General features: G+C 44.4%; 1 protein-coding gene across 2 annotated transcripts in view; it reads left to right on the forward strand.

Moving 5' to 3' along the window:
- Positions 1-259: 259 nt before the first annotated feature.
- lama3 (laminin, alpha 3) overlaps positions 260-14,479 on the forward strand; it is a 440,498-nt gene continuing 426,278 nt past the window's right edge. The window contains exons 1-2 of one of the 2 annotated variants that reach the window (XM_067977687.1): positions 260-562; positions 5,958-6,110. In XM_067977687.1, the coding sequence (XP_067833788.1) occupies positions 308-562; positions 5,958-6,110 (408 nt within the window). In that variant the 5' untranslated portion in view covers positions 260-307. The remainder of the gene's footprint in view (positions 563-5,957; positions 6,111-14,479) is intronic. The other variant, XM_067977691.1, reaches the window with a different exon arrangement.

Here is a 14,479-nt window from a genome sequence, read left to right on the forward strand (position 1 = left end):
TCGAGTTGACAAAAGTTTACATTTAATCTGGTCAATCCCATTTTTAAAAAAACTTTCTAGGATAATTGGTACGGATTTCGTGTATATATTTATCTTAAGATGTAAAAACAGATGTCCAATTAATATTTTTTAAAACTTCTAAATATAGAAGATTGAAACAATGATTATTTGCAAATTGTACAGCCAGGATTTCCTTGCAGTCCCAGTTCCTGGGTATATGAGGGAGGGTGTGTGTTGCTGAGCTGTAGATAGGGAGCAGAGCTCCAGTGTTGAGAGAGAGAGAGAGAGAGATCAGTGACTGTGAAACATGGCGAGAGGGGCGAGGGGAGGATTCCTGCTCTGTGCTGTCCTGCTACACTTTGGACAACCCGAACCCAGCCGAGAGCCGCAAGACAACGTCAACGGCGTGAGCCTGCACCCGCCCTACTTGAACTTAGCCCAGGGGACCAAGATCTCGGCCACGGCCACTTGCGGAGAGGACGGGTCGGGCGGGCCGAGGTTGGACCTTTACTGTAAGCTGGTAGGAGGACCAGCTGCCGGAGTCTTCAGTCAGACTATCCAGGTACAGGACACACTGCTAACCCTGTCTTACAGTTGGTGATAACCCACCTCCAGATGGAGCATTCCTCTTTCTAAATGATCACAGGAACGACAGTCCGGGGAGATTTTACTAAGTACATATTATAATAGAGGAAATTTGCAGGGCTATGGGGGCGAGGGACTAATTGGATAGCTTTAATCAAAGAGCTATCATAGGCACGATGGGCCGAATGGCCTCCTTCCGTACTGCATGATTCTACGACATATGTCTTAAAAACGTATAAAACTTTATTCTCTGTGAACGTACTTCCTGGTTATTTGTGAAGGGCAATTTGTTGAATGTTAAAAACTTACCGTAAAGACGTGAACTCAGGCTATAGAAATGGTGGAGAACCACCTGTTTGTGTAAATGGGTCGGGGGCCTGATCTTTATGTTTTGTATATTAATATACAAGAGACCACAAGCGGTGTGTGAAGTGGAAATGGTGCAGAAACAGGGCAAAAAAAGGCATTTTAGCCACCGAGAAGTGATGAGACGAATCGAATAAAAGCCGGGCTTGTAAACTAAATATACACGTGTCTAGCGAGAGTAATATTTCAAATCAACAGAGCTAACTCTCGGCCTTAAAACGGAAAAGAAAAAACAACTGCAAAACCGGAAATCTGACATCAAAGCAGAAAATACTAAAAAAAAACACATAAGGTCAATCAGAGTCTGTGAGGAAAACACCCAAGTTATTGTGTTAACTGTGTTAGAACACTTAATCAAAACTCTCCTGATCAAAGGACGGTCTTCTTACACCCCAAATGTTAATTTGTTTTTTTCTGCTGACTGGCCTGCTGTGTTGTTCCAGCAGTTTCCGTTTTAATTTTTAATTACTTGGTAATGCCTAAGTTTCCAACCAGATTTGGGACCGAGTTTAGTCTGTGTTGCTGACACACTGTCTTTTACTTAGTTTCTCCCTTGTGCTTATTGCAGGCACAGTTTGCTTTTTTTTGTGCGTAAGCAAGAAATGGAGAGAATATAGTCTCAGTTGTCTCGCACTGTCTTGCGCCACGTTGCCCCAGGTCATTTGTTCATTATTCTTAGGGTGTTGCATCATTTGGGGCTCACGATTGGGCACACCACTGGGCACACGATTGGTGCACGCCACAGGACACACGATTGGTCACATGATTGGGCACACGATTGGGGCACGCCACAGGGCACACGATTGGTCACATGATTGGGCACACGATTGGGGCACGCCACAGGACACACGATTGGTCACATGATTGGGCACACGATTGGGGCACGCCACAGGGCACACGATTGGTCACATGATTGGGCACACGATTGGGGCACGCCACAGGGCACACGATTGGTCACACCATTGGGCACACGATTGGGGCACACCATTGGGCACACGATTGGGGCACACCACTGGGCACACGATTGGTCATATGATTGGGCACACGATTGGTCACACGAATGGGGCTTGGTGTTGTGTACTGGTGATGATCTGTGACTATAGAAACCATGCATAACCCCTGTCGAGGCAGTGGGGCATTGTTCCAATCAGGCACACGGTACAGATAAAATATTGGGGGGCCCGCCAACCGATGAAGGTCCATTGATTTCTACGGGCAGTGACTATTTCGTGTAGCAGAAATAAAAATCACCATTGGTCAAAATATTTTTTTTAAAACTCTGTTTCTCTCATTTAGGTTAATAAAAGTCTTACATGATTCTGTCATGTCACGGTGGCATCACACCTGAAAGTGCGGCTTAGAAGTGTGACACCACGTAAGAGTTAGATTTCAGGACAGAGGGATCATGGGCAGGAGTGTAGGAAGGTAGAGAAATAGTGGAGGGTTGGGGTAGGACTTGGGGGGGGGGGGTGCAAAGTACCCGAGAGGGGAGAAATGAAAGGTGGCCTGAGTGGGTGACCGGAAGGGAAGGAGGCAGGAGAGAAGTGCCCAGAGGGATAAAGAGAAGAGAAAAAAAAGGAATAGAAGTGATGGGCTTGAGCTCAGAGTGGCAGTCGATCACACAATCCTCCTCCTCCACTCCTCATGTGTTGTTCAGATGTGTGGGACTCACCTCGCCTGGTATCACTCTTATCTAATCGTAGCCAGAGAATCTCCTGCAGTGGCCCCGCTCCCCGCACTGTTACCTCTGGAGTCCCCCAAGGATCTATCCTTGGCCCCTCTCCTATTTCTCAACTACATGCTGCCTCTCGGTGACATTATCCAAAGACATCACATCAGATTCCACATGTATGCTGATGAAACCCAGCTCTACCTCACTGCCACCTCTCTCGACCACTCCACTGCCGCTGTGTTGTCAGACTGCTTGTACGACATAGCTGCAATTTCGTCCAATTAAACATTGGGAAGACTGAAGCCATTGTCTTCGGCCCCCGTCATAAACTTATTTCACGGCCGATTCCATCCCTCTCCCTGGCCACTGTCTGAGGCTGAACCAGACTTCGCAACCTCGTCCTTCTATTTGACCCTGAACTGAGCTTCAGCCCCATATCCGCTCCATCAACAAGACTGCCTACTTCCACCTCCGTAATTTAGCCCATCTCCGCCCCTGCCTCAGCCCATGTGCTGCTGAATCTCTCATCCATGCTTTTTTTACCTCCAGACTCGACTATTCCAGTGCACTCCTATCCATCCTCCCATCTTCCACCCTCCGTAAACTTCAGCTCACCCAAAACTCTGCTGCCCGTATCCTAACTCACACCAAGTGCTGTTCACCCATCACCCCCTGTGCTCGCTGACCTACATTGGCTCCCGGTCAAGCAACGCCTCGAATTTAAAATTCTCATCCTTGTGTTCAAATCACATCATGGCCTCGCCCTTCCCTATCTCTGTAACCTCCTCCAGCCCTACAACCCATCAAGAATTCTGTGTCCCTCCAACTCTGGCCTCTCACTCCCTTCACCCTAACATTGGCGGCCATGCCTTCAGCCATCTAGGCCCTAAGCTCTTGAATTCCTTGCCTAAGATCCTATGCCTTGCCACCTCTCTCCTCCTTAAAACCTACCTCTTTGACTGAACTTTCTGTCATCCATCCTAATATTCTTTGGATTGGTGTCAATTTTTGTCTTATTACACTTCTGAGAAGCTCTTTGGGATTTTTTCTTGTGTTAAAAGGCACTACATAAATGCAAGTTATTATTGTTGAGTATGTCAATGCAAAAGTGGAAATAGAACTTGGCAGTTGTATTGATGATCTAATTCTCAAGCAGATAATAACAGGAAGAATGAAACAAGATACTGGAGATGCTTTCACTCATCTTATTGTGTCCAGCTTGTTTAAGTTAAGGTGCATGCCAGGGAATTTACTGCACAATTAAGTTGTTTTACCAAAAATGGTCAAAAATACAACAAATTAAATTATAACCGCTAATTTCAATAATTTTTCTTTAATAGCTGTCTGTTCAAGAACACTTACCAACATAACAACAGTGCTCGCACTCCAAAGTAATCCATTCATTCTACTTTGGGATGCCCTGAGGATGTGTTAACGTGTTATATAAATGTTTATTTCTTGCGTTCAAGATTTGTAGCTGAATGTTGTTCTGGTGTGCACTTAGCATATGTACGACCCCTGCCTCACACTGCTGCATGGAGTGTAAATGCACCTTTAGCTTTTACATAGGGTTGGAACCTGGATGTTTCATGGACACACCAAACTATTTGAATAATACAGGGTGATGTATGCACCTTCAAGCTGCTTTATCAACAGGAGTGAACCATATAAGATAGTCACTAATAAATCAAATAAGGAATTCAGGAGAAACTTCTTTATTCAGAGAGTGGTGAGAATATGGAACTCGTTACCACAAGGAGTAGTTGAGGCGAATAGTGTAGATACATTTAAGGGGAAGCTAGATAAGCACATGAGGGAGAAAGGAATAGAAGGATATTTTGATAGGATGAGATGAAGTAGGGAGCATAAACAACGGCATGGACCAATTGGGTCGAATGACCTGTTTCAGTGCTGTAAATTCTATGTAATTCTATGTAATTATTGAATCCATGTAAATCTACAGAATTATTATTTTAATTAAGCCATTTTAACCAGTAGAGTAATATTTTAGCAGAAATAGCCCTGAGCATGTTGTGCAAAAATCATATTTAAATTAAACTATAGCAATATGTTTTGAAATGAGAAAATAGTCTAATTAGTCACATTTTTGAAGTGAATTTGATTAAAATGTCGTGAGGTTTTATCAGTGTTATACAATGCTGTGAATGACTAGGCAGGGAGCTTATCCACAAGAAAAGGAGCTTAGTCTGTTAGTAATTGGCAGGTAGGTGTTTTACTTTGAAATGTTTTCATTTTATTACGTTTGGAAATGTGGCGATAATGAATATTTTCATTCCTGTGTCTGTATACCTCATTGTGGTGGGAACCTCAATAGGAATTTACTGTAATGTTGAGATTTTTTTTTTGGCAATGGTACATGTCGATTACATTGTTGGCTAATAATTGTTCAAATGAGAACAGGTTATTTTTGATTACATTTGTACAAAGATGTGATTGAAATACGGAGATTAGAGAAACGATAGTTTAATAGCATTTTTTTTAAAACATAGGATTGTTATAGGATAAGTTGAGGAGAAACAAATACTTGAAAAGATTTGAGAGGCAGGAAGACAGACTTCAGGAGAAGCAGAGACAGAAAGGAGCAGAAGTGGTGACAATGAAAGAAAGAAGAAAGAAAGAACTTGCATTTATATAGCGCCTTTCATGACCTCAGGTAGTCCCAAAGGGCCTTACGGCCAATGAAATGCTTTTTGAAGTGTGGTCACTGTTGTACTGTAGGAAACGCAGCAGCCAAAATGTGCACAGCAAGATCCCACAAACAGCAATGAGATAATGACCAGATAATCTGTTTTTTGATGTTGGTTGAGGGATAAATATTGGCCCAGGAAATAGTGCCGTGGGACCTTTTATGTCCACCTGAGAGAACAGATGGGGTCTCAGTTTAATGTTTCTTCCTGAAGATAGCACCTCCAACAGTGCAGCACTCCCTCGGTATTGTACTGGAATGTCAGCCTAGATTTCTGGAGTGGGACTTGAACCCACAAACTTCTACCAATCAATGAGGTAAGCATGCTACCCACTGAGCCACACAACCAAGTTAAAGTAAAAGAGGAAAAAAGAGTTAAGGAGGAATGAAAAAGTTTCACAAAGAACAGCATAAAATTGTGAAGAAAGAGAAAGATGCCTCTTGCACCACTCTCAGATTATTATCTTAAGTACTTTCAATACTTTAAGAACTTGGGCCTAGTTTTATTCCAATTGGTATCCTGATGGGAACAAAGTTGTTTCTTGGAATTGCATTCAACAACACAGGGCTCTTCAGAATTAAATGTCAGTCTTAACTTTAGCTGTTACTTTAATCCTTCCTTTTTAGGGACAATTCTGTGATCACTGTTTGTCAGACGATGCGTACAAAGCTCATCCGATCACCAATGCCATCGATGGCACTGAGCGTTGGTGGCAAAGCCCACCTCTGTCCCGCGGACTGCACTACAATCAAGTCAATGTCACTCTGGATTTTGGGCAGGTCGGTAGATAATGTCTGGAGATGCTTATTGATTTTTGGTTGGTACATGTGTTATTTCAACACCAATTTTTTGAATATGATTATGTATGGGCACCACACTTTAGGAAGGATGTCAAGGCTTTGGAGAGGGCGCAGAGCAGATTTAGCAAAATGGTATCAGGGTGAGGGACGTCTGTCATGTGGAGAGACTGGAGAAGCTGGGGTTGTTCTCCTTAGAGCAGAGAAGGTTAAGGAGAGATTTAATATTAGAATTAGTGGTTTTATTCCACCATACCTCACAAAACAATCGTTTCTGTCCACATTCCTAGTATTTGTTTTCTTAAGGTTTAATTTTTGGAACACAGACAACGGTACTTGTCTACTTTTGTTTGCTTATTGAAATATTTTGGGTCTCATTGTTAATAAATATTCTACCAGATTTAACAACTAAAATTGAATGTAACAATAATAATCCATCTATTCAGTAGCTTTTAATGTTGAATGTAAAAATTCATTCATTCCAATAAATATATATATCATTGGATGGAGAACTTTCGTAGAGGAAAGATTATTATAATGAAAATTTTATGAAAAGTCCATTTAAATCTCTAGCCTGATGAGGCTACCGAGCAAGAAGCTCACAATTTGATTGATTCCGATAACTGGAAATGTTACTGGACGGAAAATATAATATTTCTCCCATCCTCAAAAACCCACCCTCAACCCCTCGAACTATCGACCCCATGTCCAACCTCCCTCTCCTTGGGAATGTCCTTGAATGTGTTTGAGTCTCTGCAATCGGGTTTCCGCCCCTGCCACAATACTGAAACAGCCCTAACTAAAGTCACAAATGACATCCTCTGTGACTGTGGCCATGGTGCACTATCACTCTTCATCCTTCTCGACCTGTCTGCAGCTTTGATATGGTGGACCATACCATCTAACACTGATGCCTCTCCTCTGTTGTCCAGCTCAGTGGGTCTGCCGTTGCTTGGTTCCACTCTTATCTATCTAAACGTAGCCAAAGCATCTCTTCCAATCCTCTCCACACCCCTGCAGCATCGTCCCAGAACTCCTGCAAGAATCCATCCTTGGCCCCTCCTCCTTATTTACACGCTGCTTCTTGGTGACATTAGCCACGGACATGGAGTCAACACATAGGCTAACGTTACCCAGCTCTACCTCCCCACTGCCTCTCTTGCCCATCCACTGACTGTATTACCAGGCTGCTTGTCTGACATCTTGGATGAGCCGCAATTTCCTGTAGTTAAACATTGGGAAGACCGAAGCCACCATCTTTGGCCCTCGCCACAAACTCCGTACCATTACCAACGTTTCCATACCCCCCCCCCCACCTCCTTCTCTGACCACTGTCTCAGGCTAATCCAAACTGTTCACTAATTCAGCTTCCTATTCAACCCCAAGCTGAGCTTTCGACTCCATATCCTCTTAATTACAAAGACTGCCTACATCCCTCGCCATCTCCACCCCAGCCTCAGCTTATCTGCTGCTGAGATCCTCAGTTATGCCTTTATCACCGGACACGACTATTCCAATGCTTTCCCGGCCGGCCTCTCATCATTCACTCTCCTTAAGCTTTAGCTCATCCAGATCTGTGCTGCCTGTATCCTATCCCACTTGCTCACTTATCACCCAGTCCTTGCTGACCTTCATTGCCTTTCGCTCCCCTAATTCTTCCAATTTAAAATTCTCATCTTTGTGTTCAAATCCCTCCATGGAATACTTTCCACTTGCCTGGATGAGTTCAGCTCCAACAACACTCAAGAAGCTCGACACTATTCAGGACAAAGCAGCCCGCTTGATTGGCACCCCATCCACCACCCTAAACATTCACTCCCTTCACCACCGGCGCACCGTGGCTGCAGTGTGTACCATCCACAGGATGCACTGCAGCAACTCGCCAAGGCTTCTTCGACAGCACCTCCCAAACCCATGACCTCTACTACCTAGAAGGTCAAGGGCAGCAGGCACATGGGAAAAACATCACCTATACGTTCCCCTCCAAGTCACACACCATCCTGACTTGGAAATATATTGCCGTTCCTTCATAGTCGCTGGGTCAAAATCCTGGAACTCCCTTCCTGACAGCACTGTGGGAGAACCTTCACCACGCAGACTGCAGCGGTTCAAGAAGACGGCTCACCACCACCTTCTCCAGGGCAATTAGGGATGGGCAATAAATGCCGGCCTTGCCAGTGACGCCCACATCCCATGAATGAATTTAAAAAATGGACAGGCCCACCCATATCTCTGTAACCTCCTCCAGCCCTGTAACCCATCCCCTGAACTCTCTATTCCTGTTTTTCCAGCCTTTTGTGCACCCTGTCCTCCCTTTTCCCCATAAGATTACTCTTATGATCTCCTAGATTTCAGAAAACAATACCTTCAGCCAGCTATGCCCCACACTCTGGAATTCCATGCCTAAGCCTTTCCCTCTCCCTCTCCCTCTCCTCCATGAAGACCCTCCTTAAATCCCACCTCTTTGATCAAGCTTTTGGTCACTCCTCCTAATATTTCCTTCTTTGGCTCGGTGCCCATTTATTTTTTTAATTCGCCTCTGTGATGTATCTTGGAACATTTTTCTGCATTGAAAGCACTATAGAAATGTAAATTGTTGTTATTTTGTAATTACAATTGTTATATTTAAACTCTGTTGTACTGCTATATGCAGAATGGAGCCAACTATATTGTTTACCAGCCTGTTACTCTGTCTTAGGGTGTGTTATGTTTTTGGATTTTACTCAGCATCAAGGACACCACCAGTAAGTGAGAGGCCATAACCTTAGAATTAGAGCCAGGCCGTTCAGGGGTGATGTCAGGAAGCATTTCTTCACACAAAGGGGAGTGGAAATCTGGAACTCTCTTCCCCCAAAAAGCTTTTAAACTGGGCCAAATGATCATGTCAAAACTGAGATCCAAAGATTTTTGTTGGGTAAGGGTATCAAGGGTTATGGAACCAAGGCGGGTAAATGGAGTTAAGATACAGATCAACCGTGATCTAATTGAATGGTAGAATAGGCTCAAAGGCTGAATGGCCTCCTCCTGTTCCTATGTTCTTACGTGAGCCTTCAATCAAAAGTACAGCCATATACGCAGAATATCTGGTGCTGTAGCAAGCCCAGGGGTCAAACAGAAGCCTTGTACTTTGTTTAGCTTACTGCATGTATCATAACATTCTATAATTTCCTTCATTTCAGAAAGCAATAGAATAAACATTCTTATCAGACCTTGGTTTAGGCTATAAACTATGGAACAGATTTATTAAAAGGAACAGACAAGCAGTAGTAATAGACAATACAGCAGATTACAGCAGTTTACAAAACTTTAGCTGTACCTCCTCAATGCCAACAAAACAAACGACATGACGTTTCGCTAATTCTCCGGGTTAATATCAGGGCCACAGAGTTTCCAGCGCAGATTTTAATGGCCTCTGAAGAAGTGGAGGGAGAATGTCCATGATACATTCTCTGTTTCATTTGAGGTTCTGTCAGGAGCAAAGGAAATCAAATATGTATCTCTCACATTTGCAGCAGGCTGTCGAACGCCCCCAGAACTTAAAACACAGGAGATGTTTGTAGTCCAGGAATGTAGCTCTTAAAATTCTCATTCTTGTTTTCAAATCCCTCTATGGCCTCGCCCCTCCCTATCTCTGTAACCTTCGCCAGCCTTCCAACTCTCCCGCGATCTCTGCCGTCCTTCAGCTGTTTAGGCCCTAAGCTCTGGAATTCCCTCTCTTAACCTCTCCTCCTCTCTACCTCTCTCTCCTCCTTTAAGATGCTTCTTAAAACCTACCTCTTTGATCAAGCTTTTGGTCACTTGTCCTAACATCTCTTTATATGGCTCGGTGTCAATTTTGATTGATAACATTCCTATGAAGTGCCTTGGGAAGTTTGGCTACGTCAAAGGCACTGTATAAAGGCAAGTTGTTGTTGAAAGTTAAAACTTGGATATAGGAAAACAAAATGGTGAGAACCCAGGGATCTGCCCAATTCAATAGACTGATAATTATGGGAAGTATTTCCAAATGCACCCATTCAAAAACCCAGCTGCTCCCTACCTACCTAGGGAATGGGCCTATACTCTCTGGAGTTTAGAAGAATGAGAGGTGATCTCATTAAAACATATAAGATTCTGAGGCGGCTTGTCAGGGTACATGCTGAGAGATTGTTTCCCCTGGCTGGAGAGTCTAGAACCAGGGGGCGTAGTCGCAGGATAAGGGGTCGGCCGTTCAAGACTGAGATGAGGAGCAATTTCTTCACTCAGAGGGTTGTGAATCTTTGGAATTCTCCTCCCCAGAGGGCTGTGGATGCTAAGTTGTTGAATATATTCAAGGCTGAGATGGATAGATTTTTGGACTCTAGGGGAATCAAGGGATATGGGGATCGGGCAGGAAAGTGGAGTTGAGGTTGAAGATCAGCCATGATCTGATTGAATGGCGGAGCAGGCACGAGGGGCCATATGGCCTACTCCTGTTCCTATTGCTTATGTTCTTATGTTCTCATGCCTCATTGCCATGTGATACCAATCCATTTGTCACTTAGTCATAAAATCGTTTTGAACTCCATGGAAAAGAAAGAACTTGCATTTATAAAGCGCCTTTCACAACCTCGGGATGATCCAAAGAGCTTTACTTTTTTTGAAGTGTAGCCACTGTTGTAATGTAGGAAATGTGGCAGCCAATTTGTACATAGCAAGGTCCCATCAACAGCAATGAGATAATGACCAGTTTAGTGATGTTAGTTGAGGGATAAATATTGGCCAGGACACTGGGGAGGACTCCCCTGCTCTTTTACATCCACCTGAGAGGGCAGTCAGGGCCTTGGTTTAACGGCTCATCTGAAAGACGGCACCTCTGACAGTGCAGCGCTCCTTCAGTACTGCACTGGGGTGTTGGCCAAGATCATACTTGAATCCAAAACCTTCTGACTCAGAAGCTCAAGCCTCAGGTCCATGGACCCACCAAAGAAGAAAGGAAACAAATAAACAGTGTTCCAATCAAAACATTAGCAAATTAACATATTTGTGAGTCTCCTGTTTTGTATTGAACTAAATGTAAAAGCAACAAGTTAGTTCTCAGAACGAGAGTTATTTATGATTCAATAGGTGATGACATTTCCTATTAATCACACCGCTGTACCGTTACATGCAGAATGCAGACCATTCTTTACCAGTCTGTTACTTTATCATAGGGTCTTTTTACAGTACAATTTTAGCACTGGTGGGAACCAAAGTTGTAGTGGAAATGAGGAGTCGGGGCCTGATCTGCTGAGAGAGAGAGAGAGGTGTGATACTACCTGCAGGGGTATACTCACACTACTTTAGTTGAGATGATACGGAGTGTAAAAGTGTCATCCCTGAACAGTGTTTAAAAACCTACCTGCAGTTAATTTAAATTTTAAGATAATGGGGACACTGCCGCTTGTACTCTCTAAAAACATAGTATCTGGTCATTACCACATTGCTGTTTGTGGGATCTTGCTGTGCGCAAATTGGCTGCTGCGTTTCCTACATTACAACAGTGACTACACTTCAAAAAGCGCTTCATTGGCTGTAAAGCGCTTTGGGACGTTGTGAGATTATGAAAGACGTGATAGAAATGCAAGTTCTAAACATTTATATATTATATATACTGATGGGGTCGGAGCTATGAACATACGTGTAACTATGCATGCACAGCTCTCTCCTGGGTAGAAGGATTGGAGTCCCAGTCAAACAGGAGCCGGGCAGTGTCGACAAGACAGTGTCATTTTCTTGCAAATGATACGTGAAATGTCTTTTCCCTAAAAATGACATTGTTGCTGCAAAGGCGAGGATGGGAAATAACTACAGCAACAATCAAAACAGTTTAAGGCAGGGGCAGACTGGCCATATGAGAAATCTGGAGATTTCCCGTGTTGCCCCGTGAATGGTTCCATAGTGCTCTATTACACACCTTTTAAACAACAACTACTTGCATTTATATAGCACCTTTAACATAGTAAAACATCTCAAGGTGCTTCACAGGAGCAATTATCAAACAAAATTTGATATCGAATCACATAAGGAGATATTAGGACAGGTGACCAAAGGTTTGGTCAGAGGTAGGTTTTAAGGAACGTCTTAAAGCAGGAGAGAGGGGTAGAGAGGCAGAATGGTTTGGGAAGGGAATACCAGAGCTTTTTTTTTTATTCGTTCATGGGATGTGGGCGTCGCTGGCGAGGCCGGCATTTATTGCCCATCCCTAATTGCCCTTGAGAAAGTGGTGGTGAGCCGCCTTAGAGTCATAGAGTCATAGTGTTATACAGCACGGATAGAGGCCCTTCGGCCCATCGTGTCCGCGCCGGCCATCAAGCCCAGTCTAATCAAATCCCATATTCCAGCATTTGGTCCGTAGCCTTGTATGCTATGGCATTTCAAGTGCTCATCCAAATGCTTCTTGAATGTTGTGAGGGTTCCTGCCTCCACAACCCTTTCAGGCAGTGAGTTCCAGATTCCAACCACCCTCTGGGTGAAAAAGTTCTTTCTCAAATCCCCTCTAAACCTCCCGCCTTTTACCTTGAATCTATGTCCCCTTGTTATAGAACCCTCAACGAAGGGAAAAAGCTCCTTAGTATCCATCCTATCTGTGCCTTCTTGAACCGCTGCAGTCCGTGTGGTGAAGGTTCTCCCACAGTGCTGTTAGGAAGGGAGTTCCAGGATTTTGACCCAGTGACAATGAAGGAACGGCGATATATTTTCAAGTCGGGATGATGTGTGACTTGGAGGGGAACGTGCAGGTGGTGTTGTTCCCGTGTGCCTGCTGCTCTTGTCCTTCTAGGTGGTAGATGCCGCGGGTTTGGGAGGTGCTGCCGAAGAAGCCTTGGCGAGTTGCTGCAGTGCATCCTGTGGATGGTACACACTGCAGCCACAGTGCGCCGGTGGTGAAGGGAGTGAATGTTTAGGGTGGTGGATGGGGTGCCAATCAAGCGGGCTGCTTTGTCCTGGATGGTGTCGAGCTTCTTGAGTGTTGTTGGAGCTGCACTCATCCAGGCAAGTGGAGAGTATTCCATTACACTCCTGACTTGTGCCTTGCAGATGGTGGAAAGGCTTTGGGGAGTCAGGAGGTGAGTCACTCGCTGCAGAATACCCAGCCTCTGACCTGCTCTTGTAGCCAAAGTATTTATATGGCTGGTCCAGTTAAGTTTCTGGTCAATGGTGACCCCTAGGATGTTGATGGTGGGGGATTTGGCGATGGTAATGCCGTTGAATGTCATGGGGAGGTGGTTAGACTCTCTCTTGTTGGAGATGGTCGTTGCCTGGCAGTTGTCAGGTGTGAATGTTACTTGCCACTTATGAGCCCAAGCCTGGATGTTGTCCAGGTCTTGCTGCATGCAGGCTCGGACTGCTTCATTATTTGAGGGGTTGCGAATGGAACTGAACACTGTGCAATCAACAGCGAACATCCCCATTTCTGACCTTATGATGGAGGGAAGGTCATTGATGAAGCAGCTGAAGATGGTTGGGCCTAGGACACTGCCCTGAGGAATTCTTGCAGCAATGTCCTAGGGCTGAGATGATTGGCCTCCAACAACCACTACCATCTTCCTTTGTGCTCGGTATGACTCCAGCCACTGGAGAGTTTTCCCCCTGATTCCCATTGACTTCAATTTTACTAGGGCTCCTTGGTGCCACACTCAGTCAAATGCTGCCTTGATGTCAAGGGCAGTCACTCTCACCTCATCTCTGGAATTCAGCTCTTTTGTCCATGTCTGGAGCCAAGTGGTCCTGGCGGACCCCAAACTGAGCATCGGTGAGCAGCTTATTGGTGAGTAAGTGCCGCTTGATAGCACTGTCGACAACACCTTCCATCACTTTGCTGATGATTGAGAGTAGACTGATGGGGCGGTAATTGGCCGGATTGGATTTGTCCTGCTTTTTGTGGACAGGACATACCTGGGCAATTTTCCATATTGTCGGGTAGATGCCAGTGTTGTAGCTGTACTGGAACAGCTTGGCTAGAGGCGCAGCTAGTTCTGGAGCACAAGTCTTGGGGCCGAGGCAGCTGAAAGCACAGCCGCCAATGTTCGGGGAGCCCGTCTGCCCCTGATTACATGAGATAAATTTTTGTATTAATTTGGACCTTGGTTAAGATTAGGATAGTCAGAGATTTGGATAATGCAGAACCAGAAACTGCTTTTATTGCCATAGTATGTGGGTTAACATTCAGTGCAGAAAAAGCTGTACTGTGGCTGTAAGTTGTATATCAAACTCTATGCACTACGTACCCTTTGAGGAACCATTAAGAAATGTTGTAATTGTTGTAGCACTTGAATTGTTATTATGTATAACTATACTCCATATAAAGTGCATCGAGGTACCAGATTATATCCAGTAATTCTCTCAACACATTA

The sequence above is a fragment of the Heptranchias perlo genome, chromosome 3 (genome assembly GCF_035084215.1).
Source record: "Heptranchias perlo isolate sHepPer1 chromosome 3, sHepPer1.hap1, whole genome shotgun sequence".
In the NCBI taxonomy this organism is placed as follows: Eukaryota; Metazoa; Chordata; class Chondrichthyes; order Hexanchiformes; family Hexanchidae; genus Heptranchias; species Heptranchias perlo.